This window comes from Lagopus leucura, unplaced genomic scaffold, assembly GCF_019238085.1.
Source record: "Lagopus leucura isolate 7727_CA_CO unplaced genomic scaffold, USGS_WTPT01 Super-Scaffold_100002, whole genome shotgun sequence".
NCBI lineage: Eukaryota > Metazoa > Chordata > Aves > Galliformes > Phasianidae > Lagopus > Lagopus leucura.
In genome coordinates, this window is record NW_024962263.1 from 23,495,711 (window position 1) to 23,510,202 (window position 14,492).

General features: G+C 39.3%; 1 protein-coding gene across 5 annotated transcripts in view; it reads right to left on the reverse strand.

Annotated features, from left to right (window-relative positions):
* Positions 1–1,932: 1,932 nt before the first annotated feature.
* TENT4A (terminal nucleotidyltransferase 4A) overlaps positions 1,933–14,492 on the reverse strand; it is a 54,425-nt gene continuing 41,865 nt past the window's right edge. For 2 of the 5 annotated variants that reach the window (XM_042869867.1, XM_042869865.1), the window contains one exon: positions 1,933–4,161. In XM_042869867.1, coding sequence (XP_042725801.1) covers positions 3,985–4,161 — 177 coding nt within the window. In that variant the 3' untranslated portion in view covers positions 1,933–3,984. Of the gene's footprint in view, positions 4,162–4,250; positions 4,360–14,492 lie in introns of those variants that run through there. The other 3 variants (XM_042869866.1, XM_042869868.1, XM_042869869.1) reach the window with 3 other exon arrangements.

The window sequence follows — 14,492 nt, forward strand, 5'->3', positions numbered from 1 at the left end:
CTGAAGCAGCAAAATATCAAGAAAAAAAGATCAATTTAGTCAAGAAGCTTTACTGATTTACTTCTTGATCAATGTCTGTGACTGAAAACTATGCCTTTCCAGGGATTACTGATTCCAGAATGTGGTACATACTTACCTGTTTTAACTTATTGCACCTAGAATTTCCAGAGGTATTTTGTGAAGTGCAGGACAAACAAAAAACCTTATTTTTGTCTGACTTCTGCCCCCATCAAAACACTTCATAAACTGAATACAGATGATGTTACATCAAAAAAAAGTTATCCTTTCTTTTGTAATATTGCAAATTCAGATTAGGAGGAACTGTTTAGGGTGTCCCAGCCTCCTGATCCAGCACTGCTAACTTTAAGTTACATTAGGTTGTTTGGAGCCTTATCCAAGCCTTATCCTTATCCATGGAGCATCTGCGTTCAGTGCTTGACTGCTTATGATTTCTAACATTCACAACCACACAACCTTCCATTTCTCAGCAACTCTTTGTTAACAAGGAAGTGGGGACAAAATGGTAAGTCAACTTGTTCAACTACTGAAACAAGAGTTGTTGCATGGACTTGCTCTTCATCAGAAGCAATAGATTTTTTGTAAACCAAACAGATCTGCTGGAATTCCCCTGCTCTCCTCCCCAAGTCCCCACAGGAATGTCAGAACAAATCATGCATTTGCAGTTGAAAACTGAACTCTGTTCAACAACATAAAACTGCACGTATAACAGCAGATCAGCCTTAAACTTTGTTCGTTGGTCTCCAAAGAAATTTCCCAAGAGAACAGAGTTGTTTGGATGATCTCTTACATGATTATGAGAAAGGGTACCATCTTTCATCACACGTCAAGACTTGCTTGTCCAGGATTTTCACCTATTCATCTTGGCACCAAAATTAGCTAGATGGATTCAACACTACTACTGAAGGGGTGAAGGCAGTTCATCAGAACATTCAGCTTTTCCTCTCTGGAAAGCCTCTGGAAAGGAGAAGCAGGAAGAAGGGAATCTTCTCACAAAGATTTTCACAGGAGGACATCCCCAAGTGGACAATTACAAATGTTTTTAGTGCCAAGAAGTGGTTATTCTGACAGAGTTTACAGGCTTTCTGTTTCAACACAGCTGTTAGCCTCACATAGAAAGTCCCATAACATGTGCCTGTTTTAGGCTTAAAAAATGGCAAGTGAAGCATTTGTTTGGAATGTGGTTTGTAGTGAGGCTAAGTAACTTACTGTTCAACTCTCATAAGCTACCTGAGCAGTAAATGACTTGCTGCACAGTAAAGAATTCACAGCAGGAGAACATGTCACATCAGTGAGTAGGGGGAAAAGTAGATAGGATGAGATTTCCTTTGTGCATGTAATCCTAACGTGAGATGCAGTGGGACAAAGGCCATTAACAAGATCACACCAGAAAAATTTCCAGATCTCAAGCATAAAGACATTTATATTCACAGTTTGAGAAGGCATATAAGGTAATCTCTGAAGAAAAAATCCCTCCGATCATGATTTCTATGATCTTGCAAACAAAAAAAACCCGAGATACACCCAATATTTAAGGATGTTAAAATGGATACATTTTGAAAGCAGGTTGAAATTACAGGGAGGAATTTAAAAATTCTATAGAAAACTAAGATTTTCTCAGGGGATTTGTTATTCTATCCCTTCCTAAGAATATTGTCAGGAACTACCTCTCAGTCCTTTGCACTCTCATTATCAAGGGACCAAAACCACAACTATGAAACCAACAGCTGTATTGGTTGTTTCCTTCCTCAATACAAAGAACAGCATGCAGATGGCACCCATCCATTCAACGTCCCAATTCATTCTGAAGATGTCTGGCACACACATTGAAATTGCTGCTCAAATTACCCGTCAAACAATGGGATAAGGTCAAATATTACTTGATTACGTTCCCCATAAAAATGTACATAAGAGTGACTGGTCTCCAAAGTTTATTAAAAATCAAAGAATAGAAAACTTTACATAAAAATATGTCAATTTTAGCTTCCACATAGTTGTCCACACAAAAAATTTAAACATGATTTTTTTTTTTCAAACCTGTAGCACATAACCACAGTGATAGCCAGGCCAATTTATTTGGTTCACCATGACTGAAGTGTTACATGATACCACTTTTAAATGAATTTCACTTTAAAATGGACGCTAGAATAAGACACCAACTAAAGCCTTTGAAGGCTCTTTAATGTAGTTATGCTCAATATTGCTAGTGTGTGAAGACTAAGCAGTACAGGCTCCTGTAACAGCCCTTAGATATTATTTATGAATCAGCTCACAATTTTTTTTTTTGTTTAAAATTGTGACGAACCTGGAGCATTAAGACAAACTTTTTGCAAACATATGCACTACTCTACTTTGGAATGTTGCCCTCTCTCCCCTCAAAGACCTGTTTGACAGATTCAGTAATAACATGAACTACTTCTGCTTCAAAGGCATACAGCATATTAAAAAGCTTCATGCTCGACACCTCATTTTAACACTCGGATATCAGTTTTAAAACCTTCTCTATCTGTATACAGTATAGTCCTGTTAACAGGATTCTTCAGCTTTCTCTGCTAATGGATTTATACAACTGATCTGTAGTTTTCTGTATAGTTTAAGAACTCTCGCTAAAAAAACAGGAAGTCAGAGGGCATGAGACGTGACCTACTCCCAGGACAACTGTGGTGCTTTAAAAACTCAGGGTTAGGCAGGATGTACATTTTTTCAAAAAGTTAAAGACAGTGTTTGTCATGGCAATACACACTTGCATAGTATACCTGTATGCATCTGTAAATTAAGTGCCAGCCACTCATACTGCGTACAACACTGGGCTGTGCTCTCCTGCAATACATTAAAAGATACTTCTCATAATGCTTAGAGCAGCTGAAGTACTTTTTATATATTTGCTCTTAACAGAACTAATGCATACTGCTATACAGATTCCTTAATGGAATCAACATATTTCCTTTCTCCACATTCCTTAAGCCGGGTACCTCCATTTAATAATGTTGTTTGAACCCAAACATTAACAGGTTACATTACTAAAATGCATCAAAGCATGTAGTTCACCGCTTTTTAATTTCACATCGGGACTTGAACCAACCTTCTCCCCTCCCTCAAAAGTTTTACTTCTGGTACTAAGAATGCTGGATTTGTCGTCTATTAAAAGGAATAAAATTAAAACTCATTGGTCAGAGCAAGAAGACTGTAGAGGCCAGACAATGAGCTAAAAAAACATAGGGTCGAAATGCTTTGGAGCTTAATACCTTCTTAAAACTGTAAGCCAAATCGCTCTTCCACTGTGAATCAAGAAGCCTCAAATATTACCAAATGTCATGTTTGTAACACTGCTCAGACAACCTGCCAAAACTATGAACCCAACTTAGATAATGCAACCTGGGAAAGGATCTGTAAATTAAAAAACCTCTTCCCCTTAAATATAACTTATGTGACAATATGAAATTAAATTAAAATTCCAAGTTATTGCACAAATTATATCTCCAATATTTACAGAGCAAAAAATCCTGAACTTTGAAACAAACAGGACTGCAGCAAATTTATTTTTTGAATTCCCAACTCGATTTGCTGCAAAGAAAAAAAAAAAAACTCAAAGGGGCTGAAGTTTCCTTCACTTCCAAAATAAAAGAAAACAGAACCCACATAGGAACAGATGTAGCCACAGCAAAAAAAGCCACAGCATTTGTAAATGTCCTTGCAGTTCCACTGTCAGAGCTGCTTCGGCACCGTATGAACCATTGTGGGAAGGCAGAAAAACAAAACTTCCACATTTAATAAGGCTTCACAGATAAGCACAACTACTTCTTGAAGATGGACTGAACCACCACACAAAGAAACATGCAAAGAAGTCAGCTGCAGATATTTGGCAACACCAATAAAACGATGTGCTGGACGCTGGTCTCCATCCCCTAAGTCGAGTGGCACTCGCTCAGTTTGTCTGAACAGGGAAGGTCATTTTGCCATCTGCCATTATCTGCTCAGACTAATAGGTAAACTGTCTCTGTGTTTTTTTCTTCTCCATATATTACGATTGTACTGGTGGTGTCCTCTGTTACCAACTGGTTGCCTCATGCCTCCACTGTTGACAGGACTGTAGCTGTTGCCTTGGTTATGAGTTCCTTTCATGGAAAACTTCATCCCAGTGTGCTGTTAAAAAACACAAGACATGCACTCAATTTAGGCATACAAACAACTGAAACAAAGTATGTATTACCAGTGGTATTTCCTCAACATACAAGTCATTCCCACAGAATACTGCTTGAAGCAACTGATCTTTCCATGCTTGTCTGATTTTAGCTGCACAAATCCAAAGGCACTAACAGCTTGTTTTCTGAAGTAAATGTCCTGCAAATGAAATGGTGTAGATTTAAAAGCATCCTTAAAAACCTTTGATCTGAGTATTAAATATGCCCACCATGCATCACCACTATAAAAACAGACCTTTCACATTAAACACTAATTGTAACAGACATGTCTCTAGAAGATTCTTGGAAAGAATATAACCGAGTGAAATATCCAGCAAGACTTCCAGAAATATAATTATTAAGGAACATAGGAGCATCACTACATGAGCTAATACAAAGGACAAGCCTGCTCTACTTACAATTTCACTTAACTAAATCAGTAAACTAGCCATGACTTTGGAAGGAGCTGGGCCTAATCTGATAAATCTTATTTGCCTGCTACATACCACGCATCCAGACCAAGGCAAAATAACTATCAGGAGTGTAACATGACACTTTCTTTGGGAGAATCTCTAATAATTTGGAACAGCAGCTGCTGAAAAGGCTTAATAACAACCGAGTTCAGTGTTTTCCCTACCATTTAATACCACCTTGAGTTGTGTTATCATTTCCCTACATACTGAGACTCTAAAAATACCTGCAGCTTAAACACAAGCAACTTTTTTTTTTCCTGAGGAATGAAAGACATTATTGTGAGAACACAGACTGCCTTTAAAAAAAAAAAAAAGCATTTTGTCTAACTTAAGTGATTTAGTAGAAACACCACAAAGTTAACACAGGGCAGCTGTTTAGAACATGAAATAACTGCAGATAGCTTATTAATCTGTATTTCCAAACAAGCGTGGTGTCAAAATAAATATGAGAACAACAAATTATCATTGAAATTATTTAAGGAATAATGCTATACAAAGCTTTTTGCTATTAAATTATAATTAGGAGAGATGCTGAACATCTACGGAAAGACATGGGGAAGAACAGTATTGAAAAGTAAAGTTAACTGTACAACAGTAAAAAAAAAAAAAAAACAACTTTTTTCATATGTAAGGAATGCCCTACAGTGACCTAAACATCCTTGAATATTCAATTTTTAAACTCCCAGGACAGACATGTTAAGTGCTGTCAGAATAGCAATGGCAAAATAACCAAGGACAAAGACAAAAAGAGAATGAAAGAGAAAGAATCTTTCATCTTCAGAGGCGAAACTCAAAACTTGTCTACTGAAGTATGTTGTAAAGCACCTATCAAGAGCTATTCATTAAAATCAACAAAACAAGCTGAAAAAATAAAAACATTCTATTTTGGCAAGTCGCCTTTCAAACAAACACCACCTTTACACATCCTTCTGAGGCAGTGTTGAAGTTCAATACGTGTACATCTGACTCTCGAATCCATAAGCAAAGCTCTACAGACATGTATCAACTAATTTGCTTAAATAAAGCCAAGACATTTCAAGTGATCAGTCATTCAGTAGTCAAAACAATGAGGACAGTTCTATTCCTTAGTTACACTTCACTATGTAAAAAAAAGGAGATAACTCTAGTTTTGCTACTGTAAAATCAGAACAAAGCTCTGACCACGGAATCTACTCAAGCCTATTATCTTCAGCTGTAAATACAAAGAACCTGGCAACTTAATCTTTAATTTGAGTGTTCAGAAAAAAATAATGGCACACTGGCAGGCAGTTCTTCACTCAAATCAGGTCAGCCAAACCCCATTGAAAACAGGGTAATTAAGCCTATCTGTATCCTCAAAGTAATTATACCACTAGTTTGTTCAAGATGTAATCAAATTTTCAAAAGATTGCTACATACTTATTTCACTGCTTATTTATTAGGCAAAGGAAGTTTGCTGATATCTTTTTGAAATTCCCAGAAGACTATTAACTCCATCTAGTCCACACCATTCTTGATGTCCACATGCTCCCCCCCAGTCACTGAGAGATGGCATGTCTACCCAGACAGTGGCTGAAGAGGGATCAGATAAGCAAAAAAGCAAGCCCTCTAACTGCAATACGCAGACATCTTCAGTTTAAATGTTCTGATAATTTCCCTTACCAAGGAGTAATCTTTTCTACCAACATATGGCTACTCATTCAACAATTAAGTGACAGAAGTGATTGGGGGGGTCTGAATTTGATCTTCCATGAGTAAAACCTGCTATACGTATAGAGAAATCTCAGAAACCTGCAACTAAAACAAGATGGGGAAAAACTTTATAACACATACCAGGCTCAAAAAATTCCCAGATGTTTTAACAGAAATTTAAGAAAAGGTTGCTCTCAGCTTTTATCCCAGATAACAAGTCTGGTAGAAATTTAAATATTGAGTAATGTGCTGAAGAAAACAAACTTTTCATCTTAAATAGGCCACCCAATCAGGAAGACTGAGTGCACAAGGCCCTCTATAAATAGATAAGAGCAGCTTCTCTTATCTCACAAACATGGTCCTCTCTATACTCACAAAACATGGTCCTCCTGGAGAACCTTCAACCACCCCAGTATCTCTTACATGGACAACACAGCAGGGCACCAGCAATCAAAGAGGTTCCTGGAATGTGACAATAATTTCTTCCAAGTAGTACAGGAACCCATGAGAAAAGTAGCTATGCTCGACCTTGTCCTCATCAATGAGAAGGGTGAGTAACATGAAGTTCAGTGGCACCCCTGGCTGTAGCAACCACAAAAAATGCAGAGCTCAAAATCCTTAGGGTGTCAGAGTGTGTGCAGCAAGCTTGCTACTCTGGACTTCAGGAGAGCAGATTTTGAACTCTTCAGGGAACTGCCTGGCAGGTTAGCATGGGAGAAAGCTCAGGGGCCCAAGAAAGTTGGTCAGTATTCAAGGACCATCTCCTCCAAGCACAAAGCAGTGCATCCTGAGAAAAAGGAAGACAGGCAAGAATGCCAGGAAGCCTCCATGGATCAACAGGGAGCTCCTGGACTTGCTTATGCTCAAAGAAAGTCAAGAGGGAGTGGAAGCAGGAACAGGTTACCTGGGAAGACTACAAAGAAGTTGTCTGAGCAGCCAGGGATCAGGTTAGGAAAGCTAAAACTCAGAAAGAACTAAATCTAGTCATGAGACACGAAGGGGAACAAGTTGCAATTCCACAGATATATCAGTGATAAAAAGAAGGTCAGGGAGGACATGGGCCCTCTCCAGAAGGGAAGTGGAGACCTGATCACAAGGGATACGAAGAAGGCTGAAGTTTTCAGTAACTTCTTTGCCTCAGTCTTCAATTGGAAAGAGCTTGAGACACACTGATCAAGTTGCAGAAAGCAGTGGTAAAAACCTGGAGAAGGTAGATCTGCCCTGCTGTAAGTAAAGATCAGGTTCAAGACAATCTAAAGAACCTAAAGATGCTCAAGTCCATGGGACTCAACGAGATCCATCCACAGGTTCTGAGGGAACTGGCAGACCAAGTTGCCAAGCCACTATTTGTCATATTTGAAAGGTCATGGCAATCTGGTGAAGTTCCCACTGACTGAAAAAAGGGGAAAAAACTCTCATTTTCAAAAAGGCAAAAAAGAGGATCCGGGAACTACAGGCCAGTCAGTCTCACCTCTGTGTCTGGCAAGACCATGGAGCAGATCCTCCTGAAGGCCTTACTAAGGCACATGGAAAATAAAGATAAGGTGACTGGTGGTAACCAACGTGACTTCACCAAGGGCAAGTCATGCCTGACAAACTTGGTGGCCTTTTATGAAGGTGTAGCATTAGTGGAAAGGGTCCAGAGGAGGGCGACTAAGATGATCAGGGGGCTGGAGCACCTCCCCTATGAGGACAGGCTGAGGGAGTTGGGCTTGTTCAGCCTGGAGAAGAGAAGGCTGCGGGGTGCCCTCATTGCAGCCTATCAATACCTGAAGGGAACCTACACCCAGGAGGGGAGTAAACTCTTCAAAAGGGCTGATAACAGCAGAACTAGGGGAAATGGATCCAAGTTGAAGGAGGGGAGATTTAGGTTGGATGTTAGGGGGAAGTTCTTTACTAGGAGAGTGGTTAGGCCCTGGAACGGGCTGCCCAGGGAGGTTGTGGATGCCCCGTCCTTGGATGTGTTTAAGGCCAGGTTGGACGGGGTCCTGGGCAACCTGATCTGAATGTGTATGTTTGGTGGCCCTGCTAGGCAGGGGGGTTGGAACTACATGATCCTTGAGGTCCCTTCCAACCCGGGTGATTCTGTGGACGAAGGAAAGAGCAACTGACAATATGTGCCTGCACTTGTGCAAAGCACTTGACACTGTCCCATATGACTTCCTGGTCACCAAATTGGCAAAAAATGGATTTGATGGATGGACCATTCGCTGGATAAGGAATTGAACTGGATCGCCACGCTCAGAGTTGTGATCAACAGCTCAATGCCCAAGTGGAGACCAATGTCAAGCAGTGTTCCTCAGAGACCAGTACTGGGACCAGTGTTATTTAACATCTTTGCAGGTGACAAGGACAGTGGGATCGAGTGCACACTCGGCAAGCCTGCAGGTGACATCAAGCTGAGTGGTGCAGCTGACACACTAGAGGGAAGGGATGCCATCCAGAGGGACATGGACAGGCTTGGGAGGGAGGCCCATGCCAACCTCACGAAGTTCAACAAGGCCAAGTGCAAGTTCCTGCACTTGGGTCAAGGCAAATCCAGGCACAGATACAGGTAGGGCAGAGAATGGCTTAAGAGAAGCCCCGAGGAGAAGGATTTGGGGCTATCAGTTGACAATAGACTCAAAATGAGCTGGCGATGTGCACTTGCAGCCCAGAAGGCCAACTGAATCCTGGATTACATCAAGAGAAAAATGACCAGCAGGTCAAGGGAGGCGATTCTGTCCTTCTCTGCTCTTCTGAGATACCCATCTGGAGTACTGCATCCAGGTCTGGAGACCCCAACAAGGACAAGGACACAAAGATGAACAGAGGTTCTGGAACATCTCATCTCTCCTATGAGAACAGACTGAGAAAGCTGCACCTCTTTCTTCAGCCTAAAGAGAAGGCTCTGCAGGGACCTTACAACTGCCTTCCAGTAACTGAAGGGGGCTACAGAAAAGCTGGAGTGGAACTTTTTGTCAGGGCATGTAGTGACAGAACAAAAGAAAATGACTTTAAATTGGAAGAGGGTAGATTTAAACCAGATATCAGGAAGAAATTCTTTACTGTGAGGGTAGTGAGTCACTGGAACAGGTTGCCCAAAGAAGTTGTGGATGCCCCTCCCTGGAAGCATTCAAGGTCAGGCTGGATGGGGCTTTGAGCACTCTGGATTAGAAGGAGGTGTTTCTGCCTATAGCAGGGGGTTGGAACTCTGTGATCTTAAAGGTCCCTTCCAACCCAAACCACACTATGATTCTATGACATATATAAGCAATTTTACCATACAAAACTGCTGACAAAGACAGTCAGTTTTAAGCCAAAAATAAATCACTTCAACATCAAAAATAACATAAACTATATAAGTAACAAAGCTACAGCCCATACAGTTTCTGAACCTTTGACTGTTAGCTCCTCCAAAATAGGGAGAAAAAAGGAAAGCTATGAAAATCAAGTGTCAGAACTGTTAAGTTTAAAAAAAGTCTGCCTATACATACAGCACTTGATATGTACATAAGGATCTACAAAGGTAGCCAGTTTAGGAAACCTATTATTGCATTATTAATACTACTGGATTAACAGTCACAACTGAATCCATTCTTCAGTTGATAGGAATTGTCATCATTGAAGCTTGTATATTTCAGCCTTATTACATGTAAAGTATTACTGTAGTATTTTGCAGAATTTTACTGCACTATTTAGCATTAATACCTTAACAAACAGCCTCAAAATATTCCCAAGTTCTTTTCAATTTTTCCACCTTATTTACAAAGAAGCAATGGTTCATTAGCCTCATTACTTTTAAGCTAACATGATTATATATAATATTCATATTAGCTACCTGGTCATACTTTGAATCTGTTAAAATTTAGATCTGGTCTATATTTAAGATGCGCTTAAATATTTAAGATGTAGTAAAAGTTCTTACTCAAGTTTTTTAAAATCTGGGAAAAACAAGCCTAAAGCACTACAAATATCAAGAGATCCTTCTCCCTTCTGAACCCTTTGTTTGGGCTTACTAGCTGAAGTCAGCTAGTTTTCAACTGGCAGCATAATGATAAGTTTGTATTTATGCATTCACAAGCCAAATCTCATTTCTTGTCCAACAAAAGAAAACAGCATTTATGCAACAGAAAACAACTTGTACAGAGCACAGAAAGAGCACAAACAAGTTCCATCACTTCTTACCTGCTAACACTACAGAATCAGAAGACTCAAAGTCATGAGGGAACAGCTGAGTCGAAACAAACGATGAGAAGACAGAACTCATACTGTAACTTTGCTACTATCTTGAGATGGCCATTGTTCTTTTATCCAAACACCTTTTATTAAGTATCTCAGGAGATAAATTTTCTGACTTAACTCTATTTTAGAGCTTAAGACAGATTTCTTATTGAGATTTCTCAGCTTTTACCTGGAGAAAAATTTCAGGACACAGGCCCACCAGCACTCTCCAAACAATGAGTTCACATAAATATGGTCAGTGTGAAAAAACAGGTAGATGAAATGCATATGCATGTATTTAAACCAATCTGAGATACAGAGGAGCATTCTGACAGTGACATTGGAAGACAAAGTTATGCTAAGCAAACTGATCAGATATTACCTCCACATTTTCTTCACTTGGTTTTTTTTTTTTATTATTACTTATGATGAAGTCCTGTTTGTCCTGTTTTTAGAAACTGCTCCTTAGAGTTTCAACCAGCCTTTTCTTCAACTGAAAAAGTACTTTGGAAGCAGACACTTGGAAAATCTTGTTCCCAATGCCACTACATTTTGAGAAACTATTAGATGCTAACAGCATCAGAATTGTCACTGGGACAAAGCAACACCTCCCACAATTGTTCTAGGTGAGAGCAAACTCTGAAGAAAAGTATTTTAGCAAGTGAAGCATAAAAGGTTAGATTATGTCATTTTAGCACTAGCATTAAAGTTTCATTTTCCTAGTTGTCTTCTTCCTTCCGAAGTCAATAGTGAATGCTGCTATGAAATTCTTAATGACCACATTAGCAATTAGGTATCATTCATTTGAATGTCCTCGGTGGAGCTTTTCTTGAACGGAACAGACACTCTGGAAGCTAGTCCAGCAGGACCAGTACTTGCTATCTTGAATCCTTTTGAATCAAATAAGCACTCTTAGGATAAAAAAATGCAACATTAAAAAAATTGGACCTAAAAAACTTGTAGTTTGTTCTGCCTTCATCCATGACTTCTCAAAGTAGCCACCATCAACCCAAGAAATTGAACAGAACTTAACCCATTTGTAAATACAAGAAAACTGTCCTTCTCCTAGTGGAAAGTCACCAGGTATTTTTTCTCCCTTCCATTCCCCTGGACACGTATGCCAGTATTGTTTTTCTACTCACTCCAATGGAGAGCACTGGTTCATAAATTGTTTTGTTCTCCCAAAAGAAATTTCAAACTGCTTTGTCAGCAAAGTAGAATGATTACCAAGGAAAAACACTAATAATACTGAAAAGAACATAGATCTTTATAAGGAGCTTAATTAGTCCCTGAACTACCTGGAATTTCTCCAATTAATTATGCAGTGTATAAATAGAACTGTTAATCACTCCAATACTTTTTCAAACAAGAAAGTATTAAGAAGATCTAACAGCAGAGAATTTGTCTAGAAGGCTGCTACTGGTTCAAAGTTCTTGCACTAGCACTTCTTGCTTCTACAGCAAGTACCGAAGACCTAGGTATAGCTTCCTGCGAATAACCTAAGGTCTTCAAAGACAACAAGCTGAACTGAGGGAAAAATAATTGCCAGGGTAGATGCTGAAGACAAATGGACAATGGAATGCCTTTCAAACACTTTTTGGATAGAGGAAAATACCTGCTGTTAAGGAGGCCTATCAATTCAAGACTATCAGAACAGAAACCCTTCCAGCTATTAATACGTGCATATTAAATCTTATAAATGAAGACTGTACTAGTTTGAGTAAAGCTAAAGCTAATCCAGTTCATTCATTCTCCAAAATGTTGCAAATGAAAAGCATACATTTACCACATTCTGAGTAGTGTGATTTCAGTTCCCACTTGGACTTGGTTGGTTGCAATCTTCATCTAAAAGAAGAGTTTACTCCACAACACAAACTCTCACTAAATTTACTGTAGAAAAACAATTGCTTCTGTAGGTAGCAAGAAATTCTTCAGAGTTAACATGATCCTGAAGTGCAGATCCTTATCTTTCAAAAGCCAGAGATAAACTCCAGTTTTGAACATCTACGTATTGTACAAACTACTGAAGAAAAGCCAAGTAATGCTGCAAAGCACTTTTCTTCAAAGATACAAAATCACAGCTAAGGTCACTCAACATCCACTCAACAAAGTGCCTCTTCACAACCTAGTCAACTCCAAATCCTGACTTGTTTTGCACCAATAACTGCAACTTGATTCTGTTTTCACACAATTTTGACAAAGTTAAGCTACAGGACACCTCTTCATTGAAAAGAGTTGCTAAAGGAAAGAACAAAACAGAATAAGATTACACTTTACATGAGTTTAACATGAAACTGAAATTAAGAAAACTGAATGAATCATTCAGGAGATTAAAACAAAAATCACACTTTGAGATACAAGTAGGGACTTGCTGTATGACCGTGGATTGCAGAGGAAATAGATGGGGAAAGCATGTGATGGAACAATTTCCAAAGATTAAAGGTATTGAGCATCTACAAGGAAATAGCGGAATACCAACAGTATGTAGAGCAACAGTAATCCGATCTAAACAAAAGGAAATGGGTCTTGAAAAACACTTCTGTCAAGTCCTTTAAATATGTGCGTAGCAACTAGGAAGACTTTGCTATCAAGCTATAATATGCCATAACTCAAGGCTAGTATTACTGAACATGAAAAAACTGTTCAGATAGAACTTCTTATACAGCTGAAAGTTCAAACCAAGCACTGATTTTTTTTCATTCTATAGTAAGTGGTAGGTGCCATCTCTAGACAAACTCACAAGCTGAATGAAAAATATACCCTTATATACCAGGCTTAAAGTGTTTTGATCAGCACCACAAAGTCCAGCTAGAGGTCAGCAACCAGTGGTCCATTTCTGCAGTTGATGCCAGGCCAATACTAACATCTTAATTAGTGACTTGGATGACAGGATAGTAACCCTCAGAAACTGAAAGGAGAGCTAATAAACACGACAACTGTGCTGCCAAACCTTGTCAAATGAGTGGACAAATGAGTTGATAGGTACTTCATAAACTTCAAATTTAACACTGCCCATGAGAAGGAATAATCTCATACATCAATACGTGTGAGGCATTGACCAGGTGGAAAACAGCTTTAGTGTAACACAACCACAGACAATAGACAAGTTGAACTTGAGTCAGCAACATGCCCTCATATCAAGAAAGGTCAACATCCCAAGCTGCATTACATTAAGAAGAGTATCACTACAAGGTGAGAAGTGATCCTTCCCTTCTACTCAGCACTAGAGAGGCCACATCTGGAGGGCTATGTAAAAGTCCAGGCTTCCCGGTACAAGAGATGTAGGCATACTGAAGTGAGTCCAATGAAAGTCTGTGAGAATAAGACACTGAAATGTTTATCATAAATGAAAAAGATGTCAGAGCTCCATTGTTTACCCCCAAAAGGAGAACTCTGAGGGGTAGGGATCATACTGATGGATCTCAATACCTAATGAAAGGATTTAAAGTAAATGGAGGAAGGCTGTTCTCAGTAAGAGTAGAATGCTTAGTAAAAGAACAAGGAAAAATGGACATAAGTGTGAAAAGTATTTTAAGACTAAATTCAAGACTAAACTTTTATTTAGAAGTGGGGTCAAACACTGGAAGAGTGTTTGCCTGACCAGTCAGTCTAGTGACCTTCTATGATAGTGTAACTGCATCAATGGACAAGAGCCACTGATGTCATTTGAATTTCAGCAAGGCTTTTGACATGGTTAACCCATCCATTCTCCTCAGAACTGGAAAGAAATGGATTTGACAGGTGGACTGTTGAGTGAAGGAGGAACTAGTTAAGAAATCATACTCAAGAGTGGTGATCAATGGCTGGGTGAAGATCAGCAACAAGTGACATCCCTCAGGGGTCAGTACTGCGACCAATGCTCTTCAATACCTTCATCAGTAGTGCAATCAAGTGCACCTTCAGAAAGTTTGTAGATGATATCAACCTGTTTGTTGCAGTCAACACG